Below are 19154 nucleotides of genomic sequence, written 5' to 3'. Positions count from 1 at the left end.
AGATTGTCAATTACATTTTAATTCTAGAAAATATTGTCGATGATGAAATTTATCGTTTTCTTCAGAGGCTAATCTACATTAAAAAAAAAAAAAACTCGTCAATATTTATTTAGTGTTTCCAGGGAGGCACCTATAGAATCTCTCGTTTTGCCACGGTTTCCCAACGTGTCCTACAGAACCACTAAAGCTTTGGCATAATAAACTGGTCCACACGCCTGTAACATATCACAAGTCATGCTCACAATGATCCTCATATTTTAAAATAGTTTACATCAGTATCAAATAAATAGCACATGAGAATAGTAGTTGCATCTACCAATCCTGGAGTACATTATCGTCTTTGTGAACATGAACACCGCACGTGATAATAGTAGTTCCATCTACCAATCCTGGTGACAACTACTCTAATTGCGTAATGATGCTTGGGGCACAGCAGGCAAGCCTAGATCATCCTGTTCAGAACAAAATAAGTTTCAGCCAATTACGATCTTATGACAGATGGCAAGCAGCCTACAAAAAGCACAATATAAATGATTACATGATATTTGTTTCCGAGAACGCTGTGAGAACTTGATACTTCAATGTACACTTAAGTAATGTACAAAGCAATAAGTAGTTGTCATAAGCTCAGACCGTGAAACCTCAATGACCAGGCTACAAATATTGCATATTCATAGTAACAGAGTCACAGAAGGCCAGTCTGCAAGGATAAATGTCAAGGAGATCCCGACCACTCAAAAAGCACCAAAAGGAAATGCAATGAATAACTTGAGAGACCAGCTCAAACTTTGAGTACCAACGACCTTATATGAACACAGTATCTTGTGATCATCAGTAAAAATCATCGAGCCATGGCACTATGAGAAGGATAGTAATTGTCATAATCACCAAGCCAATCCCAGACACTAAAAGATGCAAATATCCTGATAAAATGAAATTTTCTACTCTTCTATGGTAAATTAAGTTTAGGCCCTTTGTCCTTTATGCCATTGACACCCGTCATGTGCAACAGCTATGGACTGAAGGAGACATCTACTATGGCGACTCAGTAACATGGCAATGGAGGCCTCAACAACAGTCACTGCACCTTACCCGAGCTCAAGAGTCTCCAAATTGTACACACTTAGACAGAGGCTAATACCAGCTTTGTAGCAAGGAAAAGAGAAGCATCTCGGTCACAATCTTCCTGATGCTGCATGCTACTGGTTTGGGCTAACCAAAGAAAGGGTCTTCTAACTAAGTTTGAACTGGATTAGGAAAATCTTCAAGTTATTTCCTTCCAAATATCATAAACCATCTATGCAGACCAAACTTCAAAGCAAACAAGATAATTGAATATCACACTCATTAACAATGATCTCATATTCATCTATCCAGAAAAAAAGGTAGTACAGAGATTTGCCTACCATCCAACTAAATTTAGGGTGTATCCATAGGCAGGAAGACGGTTTTAAGTTCAAATGATACAGAAGGATTAGGACTTGGTACTTGGAAATCGTTTGTTGTTGACAGACCTGAACTATCTAAGATGGTTAATCTAAATATATGCCCAACATGTCATTTAAATGCCCAAAAAAATAGAAAATATATCCAAGAGTTTAGTTAATCTAAATATAGGGAAGTGGATGTGGAAATCTGTTTCCATTCTTCCGTTTGCCTCGAGTATGAGCCTGCCAGATCCTGCATAATCTTTTTATTTGTGTCTATATGGGTTAGCATATCCAAACTTTATAGTACATACATACATACATACATACATACATACATACATACATTTACATACATACATATTCTTGGAGTGTACTATTGACATTTTTTTTCCAATATTCATGACATGCTAGATGCTAAAGGTTCACAATTCTTACAAATTTTCCTAGCAGATATCACCCTTATCTGATGTCTATGCATTTTGTTCCACGATTTATTATCAGTATGTAGTAGATAGATATACCTGGGGATTGACTCTGTTGTGCACTGCTGCAGCATTGCCTGTTGGAGCTGCAGGTAAGTTGAGTTCTGAATCCAGGTCAGATTCCCTATCTGGTTGAAGATAAGATGGAACTGCATCAGATTCAATCTCTGCTCCCATGTCAGCTTCCAAAGCATCAAGCTCTGCAATGATTATTCAAACCAAAAATAAAAAATGGTAATAATAAATCACATAATGATTAATGCTGAAGTAACAACATTTTGTATAAAGTGACACAACTAGTTGACATCTGAGAGAGAAAAAACCAACTCATAAAATATTTATCATAACATCATACCACCAAATAGTTCTTCCTCATCAATGTCATCAGGGACATTGTAGCTTCTTCCAAGTGATTCTTGGATTTCTGTACTAATATCCATCATATCAAGCATCTCGTCTTGCATACTCTGTATATTGAATGACTTCAGATATCAAAAGTACCAACTACTGCATATTGATAACTTACACTAAACTGACTTGATAAAATAAATAAAGCTCTTTAGTAAATGCTATACAATGATAAAACCAACATACATCTATATCTGAAATATTCACAGTTTTCATCACCCCTTTCAACTCCTTGTTTGCAGACTTCAGTGCTGACATCTAAAAAGGTCAATGATATATACGTGTATTAGTAAAGAAAAGCATTCTTATACAACAATTTTTTGATAGAAACTTGTAAAACATACTGTCTGTTGAGCATCTTTAAGTCCCTCTGTAGCAAAGGCAACTTGGTCGAGGTTGAATGTCTGGTTATACATCATGTCACGCTGTCCCTCATACCTGGGAAAAAGGCAAGTTTTGTCAATCAGCAAATAAATATGGACTTCTACACGCAGCCATAAAACATTGAAAGCATTGAAAGGGAAATATTGACCACCATTTCAAAATTGTTGTTTGGCTCATCAAAATTTACAGCTCTTTGGTCCTGTATTGTCTGATAGAATCCTTTCCTTAGAATCAGCATACTTAAATATCCTTATAGAATGAACATGCTTCAGCTAAGTCAGCCTATTATTTCTTACAGACCGATAATTTTGAGCCCATGATGAATAGAGATGGCAACGGGATTTTTGTGGAAACTTCCTATTGTCCGCAATGTCAATATTTTTTTTTTTTTGCTGAAACCTCCTGTGCCTCAGATAGATTGGTTAATCTATGTATACTTTTGTCCCCACTGTGATAGTGAGTTAGAGTCGATTACTCATCTTTTCTTCTAAAGCTTTTTCTCCGTAATGATCCAAAAACTTTGAGCATTACATTTAGATTTTTGTAATTGGCATGATGGGTTGTGGCTCAAGTAAGAAAATGATGAATCTATTGAAGCTTCGCTGATCCTGAAGGGTATACATTGCTATTTCTCAATGGTTGAAGTGGAAAACACAAAATGAAGGTTTACATAATGGCTCAAAACCCAGTCCAGGTCTTATATTTTACAAGATCATATAATACGACCAAACAGAAGCATTATTCATCTGAAAGACTGCTTGAGATATGTCATATACCAGTTAAGTGGGAAAACCTCAGTTGGACTAGCACAAACTTAACTATTGTGGGTCTTGGAATCAACTCCAAGAAGGGGATTTTGAATTTACTATTAAAGATCATAATGGTGAATGCTTGTCTGGTCACAAGTCCATACCAAACAGTATAATGTATTACTATGATGTAGCTTCTATTAGGGAAGGCTCGGAATCTGCTCTAGGGTAGGGGGTGCAAAACCTAGATGGGGAGTCTGATTTTAGAAGCTTTAGTTAACATTTTAAATGGGGAAAGTCACCTCCTTGAAATACTTTAAATGCAACCAGAGATATTTTTGGACACAGGGAATTTTGCCGAACATTTAAGATTATGCATGTACATAGGGATGGTAATGATGTTGTGAACTGGTTGGAAAACTATGCTAAAACTCACAAAACTAACAAAATTTGAAGAGGGGACTAGCCCTCTGATTTTCTACTTTTGCTACACTCAAATGAAAGGAGAAAATTTTATTTTATAACCGTTCGAGAAAGAAATCTATATATCTTTTGTTTTGAAAATGTCATGTTGCACCCTTAAAGGGTTACTTGTTAAATACAAGGGTAAAGCACATCCATTATTCAGTATGCAGTCATTTATAACTCTATATATAACAACATAGAACCGAATCCAACAAAAAATTGCTCTTTAACACCACATACATAATGCTGCAGCAGTCACTGGTGACACTACAACTGGGACAAGCAAGTACCGCCAGACTGTCGGCTAATAAAATGACAAAACGAGATCATCACAGTGAAACTACAAGAGTTTTCTCCAGTATACTCATATTATCTAACGACAACAGCTTCTAGACAACAGAAAGCTGCATGTCACAATGTTATGGTTCAAAACAAGTTTGTAAAAGGGGCCAAGCCACTGCTTCTAAAGGAAATCATGTCACTAAAATGGATCTTAAATGAACACATAATAATACAATAAGTCCAGCAAAAATGAGCACATCAAATAGTAAAAATGACACTTCAGCATAGAGTGCTAAAAGTCAACCAGGGTAGATACATATGACAAAAACTGAACGGCTCAATAAGAAGTAACTTTTCTTAAATCAAAGAACATCATAAAGAGAAGGAACGAACTTTCTAACATAAAAGGCATATATAACATGATTATACAGAAAGAGATTTGAAGAGCCAACAAACATAGAAAATTTGGGAAAATTGAAAAATCTTTATGTGTGTATACTATGAAAAAATAGACTTTAGTGAATTATAATCAGTGAAATTGGCAGTTCAAATCAAAAGTAACCTCCATTCTCCAGTTGGCCATCAGATTTGTCTGATATCATCAGATTTTATGGAATATAACCAATATAACATCATGTCTTTCTTTCACTTTTGCAAGTAAATTACAAATAGAGGGTGATCCTTTGTGCCACATAAGGTTGATACTGTGCAACCTAGCGGACCAGAGTTCGAATAATGCACATGGCCTCTATTGGTTGCAAGGTTAAGACTGATACTGCACTAATTAAATATTCATGCACTGGCTCTCCTACTATTTTTTGTTGTAGATGTCTATTAATAAGTCTAATGCATTGGTACACAACTTATCTATCAAATACTTTAATTGTTACATCAGGTTACAGGTGCCATGCAGACACAAGCTGGCAAGGGCAAATATGAATTGCAGCACATATCCTTTGAAATTTCACCTCAACATAGGATGAGGCACCTAATTCTTTGGCAATGTAATGCTAAATAAACTGTAAACGGTCAAGTCTACAGAGATCAAATTACACAAGGATAGAGTGGATTGAGGTAGATCTATGAAACCCAAAAATCAGACTCATGTTGACAGCAGAGGGTACACAAACCAAAGCCAACATACAGAAGTTACTTCTCTAATGCACGCAAGGAAAGATACCAAAGCTAGGGATCATAAACCCTAAACTGTTAGATGCTCTTTAAAAGGATGCTGAAGAATAGTAATGCCAGACAACAAACACCACATCTATCCATATAACAAACACTAAGCATATTAGGAAAAATCATCAAACCTTCAACATGATATTGACTTGCATATACATGATGCAGATGGTTTTCTTGGAGGATCGTAGAGCCAAACTTAATTATGAACAGTATAATCTAATATTATAAGTGCAACCAATTAACTTATGTCAAACAAGCTTCTTATTTAGATGAGAAATAATAAAGCAGAGAGAACCTACATCCTCTTTTGCTTAAGAACCCTCATTGCTCGGGCTTTGACAGCTTCTTGAGCAGGACCAGGTCGTGTCTTCTTGATCTGCTCCTTGTATCTAGCTAATTCAGCATCAAGTTTCTTGATTTTCTCATCAACTGTTTCTCCCCTTTTATTTATCTGAAAAACACTTATTATTAGTTGAGTATAACAGAAAGTACAAGACATAACATTCCTCAATTCTCCATTCAGCATGACTAATAAATATAATAAACTACAAGGTAGATTAGATTCACATCCAAGAATTTCCAAAGCTTGATCAAGGGAACATTTGCCTACATACAAGCAAGTAATACAAGTCTGTCAGGAGAGCAAGGCATGCATGAATTACATATGCTATCTGAGATTACAGAGCCTTTAAAGTGAGAATGAAACTCGAGCCATTCACAAAATGTTGGCTCCTAGAACTGAGTGAAATATAGAATTTTTTATGTCAGGATGAGAATCAAACATTTTTAAGTTTACCAACTTGATAGGGATAATCCTGCCCATTCCAGCTCATCCGTCGCAGAAGCAAACACCCAAGCAGGAGTCTGAGTCATCAGTTCCCCGACGACGCCACGTCATGAGGGCGCCCCAATCTGCCCCGCATTAATGGCTGGCGGCATGGCACAGCCCGCCAACAAGCCGCCTTCTCTTAATGCCTCTGCCATACAGGGTAGGGGGGCCTTGGCTAACGCATGTCCAAACCGTTCGGTATCCCAGACAGTCATGCTTTTGCATTGATGACCGACAGTAAGCCGCCCTCATTAATGCCTCTGTCGTATAAGATAATGCATGTCCGAACCGCTCGATGCCCAGGTATAAAAACTACGCCCCAGGCTAAATGCCAGGGAGCCAAATAGGCAAGAGTCTCTGCTCTCTCATTTACACAATTCATACAGTTACCTTCCTCTTCCTCCACTTTTCGTTGACTTAAGCATCAGAGGGGTCAAGCCGGGAAACCCTTGGCACAGACTTGTTGTGTAGGACCACCAACGGTCAGGAGACGACCTTACTGCCCGGAGGCAACCCCGCTGCTAGGAGATGACCCAGTAGTAAGGAAGACCCCCGTTCCTCTACCCAGCCTCTTCAATCCATGGCCAGAGCATCCCCGGTAAACGGCCCCTCACACGGACCTCTTATGCTAGTTCGCCACGTCAGCATGGAGGAGACGCGAGGATAGACCTGCACCTTCGGCAGTAAACCAATCGAGCCGATCGCCCGTCGACGGTATTCGTGACACCATCACAACCGATCCTAGTCGATCTCAAGTTAGCTCAAATTGGCTTACTAGTCATTGAATTGACTCTTTATACACTTGACACATTCAAGCTTCAAACGATAAGCTAATCATAATGTAGGAGTATAAAGGATGTTAAGGTAAATAACGAAAAATGCAAAATAAGTGAAAATAATCATCATTTACAATATGTCATATATCAGATCTTTTTCCGAATTTAAACCATGTTGTTCTGGATTATTGGAAAACAAAAAAAAAGAACTCACTCTTCGAAAGACCTTTACGAGCTAGAGGTCTAAAATTTTGCTGTCAATAAAGCCTGACTTACACAAATATAAATTAGTACCCTCCCATCCAACCCACCTACCAAAGGTTGAGGGTTCCAAACCTCAGATTTCAGCTAGCTTCACTGGTAAAGAGTTTTCTGTCAACGGTGAGGCCCTAATCCCAATCTTCCCCACTTACCCTTCACGCACAAAAAAGTACTCTCGCATTCAACTTTTTTTTTAACAGTATTTCACAGCCTGTGTCCCTTTATCCCCCTTTCGAACACGAGCAATCCTAAACCCCATCATGAATCGACTCCAAAAGAACAAAGTCCGAGACACATTAGTAAACTGGCACGTATTAAAAGAACAGCGACTTATGACCGTGGATATCACACGATTCAGCAGAAAGATCCAACCAAATCACAGCCGGCGTAACAAAAATCTGTAGATAACATATCTTCAGAGACGCGGAAGAAGAGGAAGTTGATCAGAGAAGCCAGACCCTATCGGTCGCCTCCTGAATCGTCGGCGGCGGCTCCTTGTTCTTCTTGGCCCCAAAAACTCGCTTCATCTCTCCGGTGACGACGACTCGGGTGAAGGTGCCGAAGGTGCGACGAAGGCGAGGTGATGGAATAGAGAGGAGGATGAGATCGAAGACGTGGTCAAAAACCCCCCTTTCTCGAAGAAAATAATGAGCAGATTACTGTTGGCGGCTTTTTGTTATTGGTAAACCAAAATAATAACAATAATAATAATAATATATAATTTTATTAAATACAATCGTTTAATTATCAATTATATTTTTATTTTCTAAATCCTTCTATTATTATTATTTGTTTTAACTCATTTATATAAAGGTATGAAATATGACATCTTGATTATTATAATATCTTTTGGGCTATTATGGAAACGCTGAGAATATCATTTTTTGAATATATAATCTGAACTGTAACCCATATCTTAAACTCTAAAATTATTAGATGGATCTAACAAACGTGAAAATTTAATTTTTACTTTCTTTTTTTTATCTTGATCGTCTCCTTGGATTATCTCTTGTTTGCATCATTTTATGTTATTAATGATTGCTGCAACGAGGAGAAGAATAATAATAAGAATAAAAAAAAGAGAAAAAAAATCCAAAATATGGCATCTTCCGAATCATGTAAACTAATCCAAGTAACCCAACATTTTAAATCTTAAAAATATTAAATCGATCAAATGTAAAAAAATTATTTTTCACCTCCTAATCTTTGATCTTTAGATCATCTCATTTGATTTTTTTTTAATATCATTTTGTTTCATCGATAATGAAAGATGATATGACCATAATGATGAGCTTTTAAGTTGAAGGCATTTAGGTATATTTGCACAATAGTATTTTAGAAATATTAAAAATTATTAAAATGAGGTTATAAATAGCAAAGAGATTTCTATTGACAAACCTTTTTTATTTATAATTTTATTTTAATTTTTTTAATATTTATAATATATCCTCTACATGTTGACATAAATATCCTCAACTTTCACTTAATTCCTACTAACTCTTCCAACTCAATATAACCCCTTTTTCTTCAATTTTTTCTTTCCTTTTTTTTTCCTCCTCCTAAGTACTCAAGAATTTTTCATCCTCAATGACGTAAAATAACGAAAAAAAAGATAGATAATTAAATAAGATAATATAAAAAAAATTTCATATTTGTTAGATCAATTTAATGTATTTAGGATTTAAGACATCAAGTTATAAGTCGAGAAGATGCTATTCTAAATGTTTTCTACAATAGTCTCAAAGATCTTTTAGGTCATGTTTCAAGTTTATAGATAAATTCTAAAAATTAAAGATATGATTGATAATTAAGAAGTTATATTGAGTAAAATTATATTTTATTATTTTTTAATAATTAATATCAACTAAGGAGTTACCAATAGTAAAAAGAAATATATATTGCCAATAACAAACTCTAAGAGGTTAAAAAAAGAGATGCTTAAGACTAAATTCCTTTTATCATTTATAGTATTTTATATGTAAGGTGGATTTCTATAAAAACTCATCTTTTAAAATTTTTCATAAAGTGTCTTAACTTTGAAGAATTCTCATATATTACCCCTGGTTGTGTGAAAAGGCTATTATGCCACCTACCTCTATCCAACTTGCTACAATCATCACCTTACATCACCACTTATATCCCTCATGTGAAAGCTGTTATCGCCTCCGTTGACCTCGTTCTCGCATGTCTTGCTCGTGACCCTCACATGAGGAAAGAGAGGACATGAGAGCTGTTGTTATCATCATTGTCCGCAACCCTAAACTCATGCTTGGCCACCCCTCTCTACCTCTCATATAGTCATCCCACTCATCCGCCCTCGCTTTTCACTTAATTCTAATAAACTCTTTGAACTTTATATAACTCATTTTTTTTTTATCTTCCTTCCTTTCTTTCTTTTACTCCTCCTAATTACTTGAGCATCTTTCATCCTGAATGATATAAAATAACAAAAAAAAGATAGATAATCAAATAGGACAATCTAAAAATTGAATAGAAAAATATGAGAAATAATTTTTTATATTTATTAAATTGATTTTATATCTTTAGGAATTAAAACATTGAGTTATATGTCATGAAGATGATATTCTAATGGTTTTTATAACATTATAGAATATGTCATCTTCTAAGTCAGTCTATATAATCTAAAAGATATAAATAATAATCATATTGCAAGTTTATAGATAAATTTAAAGAAATAAAGATATAAATAATAATTAAAGAGTTATATTGAGTAAATTATATTTATTATTTTTTAGGTGATTGTATAACGTTAGAGTTACTGATAGGAAAAAAAAAGTATTACCAATAGCAAACAGAGGTTAAAAAAGGAGTTGCTTAAGACTGAATTATTTTCATCAATTATATATTTTATATATAAGGCAAATTTCTAAATAGCTCCTAACTTTAAGAATTTTTCACAAAGCACCGTAACTTTCAAGAATTCTCATATAACATACCTGACTATATGAAAAGACTATTTTGCCCTTATCTCTATCGAATCAATTGCAATCTTCATCCTATATCGGTAGCCCTTGTGTGAGGACCGCCATTGTCTCTATTGACCTCGCTCTTGCATATCTTGCTCGTGACCACTGTGCAAGAAAGGAGAGAGCATGAGAGTCATCACTTACAACCCTAAATCCACGCTTGGTCATCCCTCTCTGCCCCACTCATCGTCTTCGCAAACCTCGTTGGTCCTCGTCAAACTTGTCATACCTCTAACATGTAGGGTTAGTTTGACAAGGGTTGATAGAGTTTGTGGAAGCAATGAGAGTTACCGTACAAGGGTCATGAGTGAGCCCGATGAAGACAGTGTAAGATGATGACATAGGGTAGATGTGTCAACGAGTCCAACAGAGCCAAAGAAAATGATCATTTACGAAAAAAAAAGGAACATTCTATAGAAATTTTTCAAAGTTGAGATGGTGTATGAGAAATTTTTAAAATAATTTTTTTCAAGAATTCACCCATATATATATATATATATATATATATATATATATAATGTGACAAGATCAATAATAATATATTCATCTAATACTAAGTGAATATTAAAGTAATAATGTAACAATACAATCATGACGCCTAAAATCAGAATAGGCTTTTGTAATCATATATGTTTTTTAATATAAGTGAGAGGTGAGATTTGAGTCTTGATCTTTGCATTAAATCTTTACCAACTAATCTAATAGACATCTTAAGAAATATATTAGATGAAGTTTTAAACTCTCAATATTTGATACAAAGATATGATACATTATCACCATATTAATATTTCAGATATAAAAATATATTAAATGATTAACCTTTCCTAAGAGGATTTGATACACCAACCGATGTAAAGTTTGAAAAAATATATTTTTTAAATTATCGATGTTAAAATGAGAGACAATGAGCAGAAGAACCGTTCCCTCGACAAAGATAAAAAGAAGTATGGAAGTATGAATTTTAATTTCGATATATTATAATGAGAGAATTAAAGATATATGATAAAATAAAATAAATTTTAAAATAATAATAGTGGGGCATTCCGAGAATTGAACTCGGGACCTCTCGCACCCTAAGCGAGAATCATACCACTAGACCAAATGCCCTTGTTGTTTTGATCACGTTCCTCCAAAGTACTTAAGCTATATCTTAGGTGAGACGGATATCCCCGAACCCGAACTTCGCTCCTTGTTCCTCGGTCTCCTGCAATAGTCTCTTCTAATTCCTCCCAACCCTTCCCTTGGTATTCTGATGCTTGTTCGAGCTGAACTGGTAAATTCTCTGCCGTCCTTCTTGGCCGATCCTGTGGCCGCTTCACCACCGCTCTCCGCTGCCTCCTTTTCGTGCTGGATCTTGAGAACCTGAGCTCACCTTATTGGGAGAGAGAACCCATGGCGTTGTTGTCGTTGCCATGGAGGAGGGGCAACAGAGCCAAAACTCGTCCTTTTTCGTAATCCTCGAGCAATGGTAACACAAAAGGCACAGAACAGACCCTCTATCTCTTACAAGAACACCAGAAACGAAGGATGCCTAAGGCCACTCGATTTCTCCCTCTCTACAATCCAAATTCCTTGTATTGGTCTTCCTTCTCCTTCCAGGATAATGTCTCTTTGGAAGCTTCTCTTCCAGGGAATCTTCCCCTCTTCTCGCGTAAAGGTTGCTCCTTTCCCTCGATCTCATCGTTTTTACTCTATCAGCAGAAATTTGAGGGGGTTAGGGCAAGGCTTTGGGGGAGTTCGCTTGGGGTTCAGACGCTTCAAATCCTTGGCATCGTTGGCCAGGAGCAGCGGAGCTCAATCACCGGACGGAAAGGATATCTGGTGAGAAAAGTTATCATTATTGTATCATATTTTATGATATGGACTTATATCGTATGAATTATATTACGTGGAGTATATCGTATGGTCCGTTATCATGGTCTGATAGCGAACAAACAAATATTAAAAAACAAAGCAAAACTATTACCCACAAATTACCATTTTTGAAATGACCGAAAAACCCCTTCCATGTCTGTAGTCTGCTCCTCCTCCAATTATTACGAGGCGATGGCAGAATTGTCTTCTCATGCCCCCTCGGCAACCCGTTATCCTCTCTCGCGCCGTAGTGCCTCTCTCATCTTCTTGTGGTCGGTTTAAGATTTGGATTCGAGATGGCGTCGATCTCGGCAGCGTGGATCCTCCCGAACCCTTGGAGTTCGCCCATCCCGAGAGCCCCCGATCGCCTTACGCATCACTTCAAGGTCCGGTTCTCTGCCTTGTCGATTCGTTTTTCCTTTCTAGCTTTTAATTCGACCACTTCTCCTCCAATTCTTGCTTTCCAACGTATCATCGATCATCTTCTGATTCGTTAGGGGTGCGGGAAGTCGAGGATTGGGGGAGGATTCATCGGGGAAGCAGATGGGATCCCCGACGCAGAGGTCTCCAGCTCTCTTGGTGAGCTTTAAGAAGCTTGAAACAGCATTGCGACGTGATGCGGTCGATCTGACACAGTTTTAGTCTAATCTTCCTTGGAAAAGGCTAGTGACGCACATTATGAGGGAAAAGGTCTTGAGTTCATGATTTAGTTGTTCTTGTAGTTTTTGGATTTATGTGGGTTGAAGAGTGTTTTTCTTCTTCAACTAATATCTGATTTAAAGGTGGAATTTCTTTTATTATTTTGTTGCATTTTCCACTTCAGCATAAGACATGTTGTTAAATGTTTCTTCTTATCTGCATGAACTCAAGTTAAAACCACACTTACTAGCTGCAGGCGATGCTTACTTCAGATATGTTATATGCAACGTATTCACTTTGAATATCTTGTCATGGACAGAAGCAAATAGATCAATAGTTACAAAAGGAACTTTTGAAAGAAGAAAACTACTTTTGGTCTCCTCTATTGGGTTCACCACTGGTGCTTTCCAAAATGCTCTAGATAATGGAGTGGCAGTAGCAGCAGAATTTGCTGATAGTAAGTTCTCAAAGTTTATGTTTCAGTATATTTAATAAGTTCTTTTTCTCTTGCACAATGGATCAGCCTGGATGTCAACTATTTAAGGTTGGTATCAAATCCCTTGTCAGAAAAACTTTCTTTTGGTATATGCTTTAAAAGCTAGAGGATTAGTTCATAAAATTCCTCAAATGATCTAAAGTTAATTGCTTATTGACTTATTAAGTTTGTTAACAATAGTACGCCTATTAGACCATTATAATAAGTCAATCTTAGTCTTGTCTACTCCGGATGTGGGACTAGTGGGTTGTTATAAAGTCTAATGTAGCCCAGATCAAACCCTACCATAGTGTATTTGAGACATAGCCTAGTGATGGTTCCGTACCGTGATGTGTCCTCTGACTTCATCCATATCATTTCCAACTTGAGCTTTTGGCTTTGATGTCAATTGTAATGACCAATGGGATAACTAAGCTATCAATTTTATTGAGCCTAAATAACTAGTTTAAAATTCTTAAGTTAAAGTCAATAATAATATACTCATCTGATTCTTATAAATTAATCTTAGTTTTGCTTACTTTCAATATGGGACTGATTGAAGTATCACAATGTTCCTCTTGACATGGAAAAATAAAAAAAAATAAAATGACAAACTTTGCTATATTGAGCAATGTTCAACTTGATGGCATAAATTATTGCATTTAGTAATATGTAATTGTGAAAGAATTCCATATATGTATCTAGACACCCAATGTGTTGTATATATCCAGATATGTACCAGAAAAATACTAAATTCAAACAAGCATAATCAGGATTGAATATAAGAAATTGAGATATCGGATCTACCCCCCTTGAAGTTCAAAGGCATATTTGCAATAATATGAAAGCTTGAGTGTTTATATATTTATAAAACATCTAGTGTGAAAAGATCCATCTACCCAATTCAAGTTGTTGATCTTCAAGGTACAAGTGCAATTATGGAAATTCTGAGGTGTATAATTTTGAAATTTTTTTTCCTTGATCAGGTACTCTGTCGTTTTAGAAATAATTCTTCGAGGCCATTTTAGATATTGCTTATAATCTGTTGTATCTCCATGGTGAAGTTTTGTGAAGGTGTTGTGTTTCATTGTTAATTTGTTATACTGTAGCCATTGGTAAAGAATTGTGCTTTACGGATAATGCTATTGCTTAGGGTTATTCTTAGGGTTCACCTCTCTCATTTGTGAGCCTGGAAGCTATGACGTTTTGGCTTCTCAGAGTATTTCAGTATTTAATAGTCTGTAGTTTACTAAGATTACTAAACCTATCAGATATTGCATTGGCTCAAGAATATAAATCAAAGATATTTGATTTTAGTTTCCAAAGCACTGGGCTTATTTTTGGTTCTTGATAATCCAGTGCCAGCACTCCGTGGAAAGGATTATGGAAAGACAAAAATGCGCTATCCAGATTATAATGAGACACAATCCGGTCTTCAATACAAGGTTATCCTTGGTACATGAGTTCAGGTGCATGCTTGTTATTTCTTTGGAGAAAAGGCTTAACAAGATGCTGATTATAATTTTCTGACTACAGGATTTGCGAGTTGGTGATGGTCCCACACCGAAAACTGGGGACACAGTGGTGGTGAGGCAGAACTTTATGCAACTATGATATTTAATTTAGAAAATACATTTAATAGTGCAGGAAAGACCCCCCAGCAAAGTTTTACTTCAATAGTTGCCGAGTAATATGTCATAAGCTGATCAATTATGCCTAGGTTTATCTGATGATTTCTACTTTGGAATTTCAGTTTCTTGATGAACTTGGATAGATTTTTGAAATGTAGTTGAGTTGGACAAACTCATGCAGATTTGTAAATGCATTGAAGGTTGACTGGGATGGTTATACGATAGGATACTATGGTCGCATCTTTGAAGCTCGAAATAAGACAAAGGGTGGTTCATTTGAGGTACACTTTTTCTAGCATATTTTTTTTGTTGTTTCAATTTTCCTTTCATGATGATGATTGCCCAATTTTATTAGAAGGAACAACCAATTAAATCTATAGATGTTCCATGCACACCAAATGAGTTGGATCAACAAACATGATGTAAGTCTCTTCATTGTTAATTCCAAGGTTGGTTGGAGAGGTGAAAATGGCATCAAGTCTCAGTCTAGCACTTTTCCTGAATCTTGAATTTTTTTAACAAGGTTGAAGAGACAGAATATGCTTCTTAAAAAGACAGGGTGTAATAATATAATTATGTTTGCATGTGTGCACCCGAAAGCACCTCTGCTGTGAAAAACAAGAAAGGTTAATAGTTGTAAATTTTATCTTGGAGTTGCAAATAAGTTGAAAACTGGCAGAATATATGCTAGCAGAATCCAATGACTCACAAAGATGTTGAATGCTAATAGACCTAAAGCTTGAGATTTTATCAGAGTTGCTGTAATAGCACTTATATATAAGATGTGTGTCATTGCAGTTTGGATCCTAAATGCGCTGTATAATCATTTAAAAAATAAATTAAAAGAATTAAGAACATTAGGACTATCAATCTTCTATTGAGAATATTAAGGGTTTCAGATTGATGCATGACAGTGGATAATGCACACGAATGCTAATTTGATCATCATGTATAACTTATTTGCTAAGAGCAAATCAGAGGTTTGCTAACTTGATTTCGTCAAGCTTATGGTAAGTGGTAAGCGTACAAGGGATAATGTTTGGTGGTTTGCTTCACCCCTTTTTTCTTAATCCTCATTAATATTTCACTTACAAAGTATTTTCAGGTATTTCTGAATATTCTAGAAAATGGATCACATACTGTTTTTTCTTGGATATTTTTCAATGAGAAAGTTACTAGGCTGATAGAGCATACTACTTGTAAGACTTGTGTTTGGCATAGGGTTGAGTCACATTACTCATTTATGATATATTTATGACGACATGGTTTCCTGGGGATAGAGATGCATATAGTTCAAGAGCAAAAGGTCAAATGCTCACTGAAACTGTAAAAAGTTCAGGGAAAATGCAGATGATGGGGCTAGCTTGATAAGTCTTTGGTTGGAGGGTGCTAGATGATGAGGTAGTTATGAACTCATTCTTTGTTTCCATCAGGTCGTTCTCATGTTTACATCTATATGTGACCATTTATGTCCGTATTCAAGGATTAGAAGGTCTGTGATATACTTTTAAACAAGGAAAAAGTACAAGTCATTGGTGATGAGAACAATGGATAACTAAAATGTTATTGCTAACTGGACATCATACTACCACTCATGATGGGCGTTGTCTTAGTGCTGTGAGTTTTTGGTTAAAGTTTGCCACTGTTACTGGGTCACAGGCTCTGTGATTTGGCCTACAATGAGTGCCTACTCCAGTGCTATTAGGTTTTAAATTGATCACAGAAGATTCTTATACAATTTAGTCTTCTTCTTGTCATTCTTTATCAACTAGAAATAGTCATGGTCTTCTGTTACTATTGACACATTTTTATAGTTTTTGTAAAGCAAGATATATTTTGTGCTTCAGTTCCTCTTTTGTTTGGTTGTGGAATCCAGATACTGTTCTTTCATATATTGAAGTTTGCCCTGATCATTGCATCTCTTTGAAGTGTCTCTTTCTAATGTGCAGGGAGATGATAAAGATTTTTTCAAGTTCAAGGTTGGTTCAAGACAGGTAATTTCTTCATTGCTCACAGACAAGTCATCGTTGAGGTTAGAGCAACAAATACTGAATTTTTGAGGTATTGGGCATCCAGATCTAGGGATGAATTCAGAATAATCTATGCAAACAGGACACCAACTTCTGTACTGAATATTGTCCACATGATCGTGTATTATATTGTGGTATCTATTTTCATCATTCTCCTAATGTTTCAGCTGAATTCCTTGGAAAGATTCTATGCCCAAGATGTGGCAGAGAAAAAATAAGCCTTCTCTTGTACGGTTGGAAGCTTGGAGCTGCTAAACAAGCATCACCTTATACAACTAAATTCATTTACAAACTTAAAAACTCACAAAAATATGACAGAGAAAAGCCAGTGTCCATATATTTTCTAGGGATTCTAGTGAAGCTCAATGTTGCAATAGCCTTTTTCCTTTTCTTTTTTTTTTTAATTCCATGTTTGACTCATCACTATTACCATCAACCAAGCCAAAGCTAATTATTCTCACAAGACCATATGAGTTGCAAAAGAAATTCTTATAGACAATCAAACAGTAGACAATAGACTCAATGTAGAATAAATTCATTGTGCCCTATATGTTGGAATCTTATTTGCAGGTTTCAGATAATATATCTTATGAGGGAATAGTACTTCTGTAGTTTAATATATTGATGGAAGCAATGAACTATAGTTTTTCATTTTCCAGTGTATCGAGGAAATCACCAATGATGATTTTTAGAAAAAGCTGCAGCAATTTTTACAATAGTAGAAGCTAAAGTGATATGGTCCATTCATCTATTTGGGTCATCATTTCACAATGGATATATTTTACATTGCTCATCTCGATGTTACATCATTAGGCATTCGTCTGTTTAGAATGAGATATCTTAGTAGTTTCTTATGCTGTATCATTTCACATGTTCAGGTTATACCAGCTTTTGAGGAAGCCATTGTTGGCATGGCAGAGGGAGGTATCAGGAGGTGATGTACCAGCCCTTTCAATACTCACCATTTATTTAGATGGTGCCCTCTGCACTAATTATTCGTTGGTCTGCATTTTATTGGATATTTACTGACTTGTTAGTCATGAAAATTGCATTTTGTTTATGCTATACCAGGAACTGGAATTTTGAAAAACATGAGACTCCTATCAAATTATTTACAGTGGACATTACCTCAACAGTTTTTTATTTAATCACTTGTAGTTCCGTGTCATTGCTATAAATCTTTACATCACATAACTACCTTAACCTTGTCGCAATACATTGTCAAGAAGCAAACAAGATTTTACATGCTGATATTATTATTAGAAACCCATCAGAGTAGTTTGTTAAACTCTCTGATTGCCCCCAAGCTACTGAATCAAAGTTCTCCCATAGCATTTTTTTCTTGGTGGAATTGTATTAATTTCAGATCAAATTCTTTTGATGCTTGCTTTGTATAGTACATTTATCTGATTATTGAATATGATAGGTAATTGTATTTTTTTTCTCTAGATGGATTATTTATTCTTTCTATGAGTGCAGCCATGGATGTGCTAATACATTACTCACACAGCAATGCAGGATAATAGTGCCTCCGGATTTGGGATATCCAGATAGTGACTTCAACAAACTTGGTCCCAGACCAACGACTTTTTCGGTACTCTACACAGTTATCGTTTAGAACACTTGTGAAGAAGTAGCATGCTGATCATTGTCTAACTCTGCAGGGCCAAAGAGCTCTTGATTTTGTCCTGAGGAACCAGGGCTTGATCGACAAAACTCTACTGTTCGATATAGAGCTTCTTAAAATCGTCAGGAACTAAGATTTATCGGGGTATGTTGTATGTTAATTTTCTCGATGATTTCTCCACAATAGATTTCTGAAGGGTCTGATATGTTGAGTGAATGTTGCAGAAAACAAACACAGATGGCTTCCTTGCCAAAGGGGAAATCATGGTGAACAGATGTTAAAAGGATTGAATCTTCCTTTTTCTGCCAGTCAACGGCAAGGCAAGTTTCTTCTGCCAAAATGCAGCAAAACGCGGATTACATTTCGTCCATTAGCTTCTCCTTTTCTATTTCACTCGACAGATTACACATTGTTCTGGAGTTTGACCTCTATTGTTGCTAAATATTAACAACTGTATCAATATATTGCACTGTGGTTTGTGGATGAAGCACTCTTAGAACATATTGTTTATCTGAAATCATACTCTCGAAAAAAAGGTAAAAATCTTTCATCCCATGTTTTATGCTTTTACCAAAAGTGTACAATGATATCAAAATTCTTAGAAAGTTACCACAAAATTACAATGTAAAAACATCAGCAGATTTCACTGGGTTCAAATGC

The 19154-nt window shown here is 35.9% G+C and overlaps 2 protein-coding genes and 1 non-coding gene across 4 annotated transcripts; 1 reads left to right on the top strand and 2 right to left on the bottom strand.

The window, feature by feature from the left end:
• Nucleotides 1–223: 223 nt before the first annotated feature.
• Nucleotides 224–7887, bottom strand: LOC135676740 (vacuolar protein sorting-associated protein 60.1-like). The gene is made up of 7 exons (XM_065188250.1): nt 7710–7887; nt 5685–5836; nt 2665–2758; nt 2507–2578; nt 2268–2379; nt 1952–2112; nt 224–452 (listed from the first exon to the last, which is right to left on the bottom strand). Exons 1-7 carry the CDS (start codon nt 7776–7778, stop codon nt 405–407), a joined length of 708 nt encoding a protein of 235 aa, XP_065044322.1. The 5' UTR covers nt 7779–7887; the 3' UTR covers nt 224–404.
• Nucleotides 7888–11273: 3386 nt separating this feature from the next.
• On the bottom strand, nt 11274–11345 carry TRNAP-AGG (transfer RNA proline (anticodon AGG)). Its single transcript has one exon. It is a non-coding gene; the product is annotated as a tRNA-Pro (tRNA).
• Nucleotides 11346–11463: 118 nt separating this feature from the next.
• Nucleotides 11464–18638, top strand: LOC103988913 (peptidyl-prolyl cis-trans isomerase FKBP19, chloroplastic). 2 transcript variants are annotated; one of them, XR_671993.3, is made up of 11 exons: nt 11464–12059; nt 12256–12478; nt 12590–12671; nt 13051–13188; nt 14566–14651; nt 14743–14793; nt 15038–15118; nt 16787–16831; nt 17746–17801; nt 18378–18461; nt 18532–18638. XR_671993.3 is itself a non-coding variant. In XM_009407596.3 (11 exons), exons 2-11 carry the CDS (start codon nt 12389–12391, stop codon nt 18625–18627), a joined length of 801 nt encoding a protein of 266 aa, XP_009405871.1. In that variant the 5' UTR covers nt 11466–12059; nt 12256–12388; the 3' UTR covers nt 18628–18638. The 2 variants fall into 2 exon arrangements, 1 of the variants encoding a protein (XP_009405871.1); XM_009407596.3 differs by having other exon boundaries at nt 11466–12059; nt 18386–18461.
• Nucleotides 18639–19154: the final 516 nt, after the last annotated feature.

Source organism: Musa acuminata, chromosome BXJ1-6 (assembly GCF_036884655.1).
Source record: "Musa acuminata AAA Group cultivar baxijiao chromosome BXJ1-6, Cavendish_Baxijiao_AAA, whole genome shotgun sequence".
Taxonomy (NCBI): domain Eukaryota; kingdom Viridiplantae; phylum Streptophyta; class Magnoliopsida; order Zingiberales; family Musaceae; genus Musa; species Musa acuminata.
This window is presented reverse-complemented; position numbering and strand designations above follow the sequence as displayed.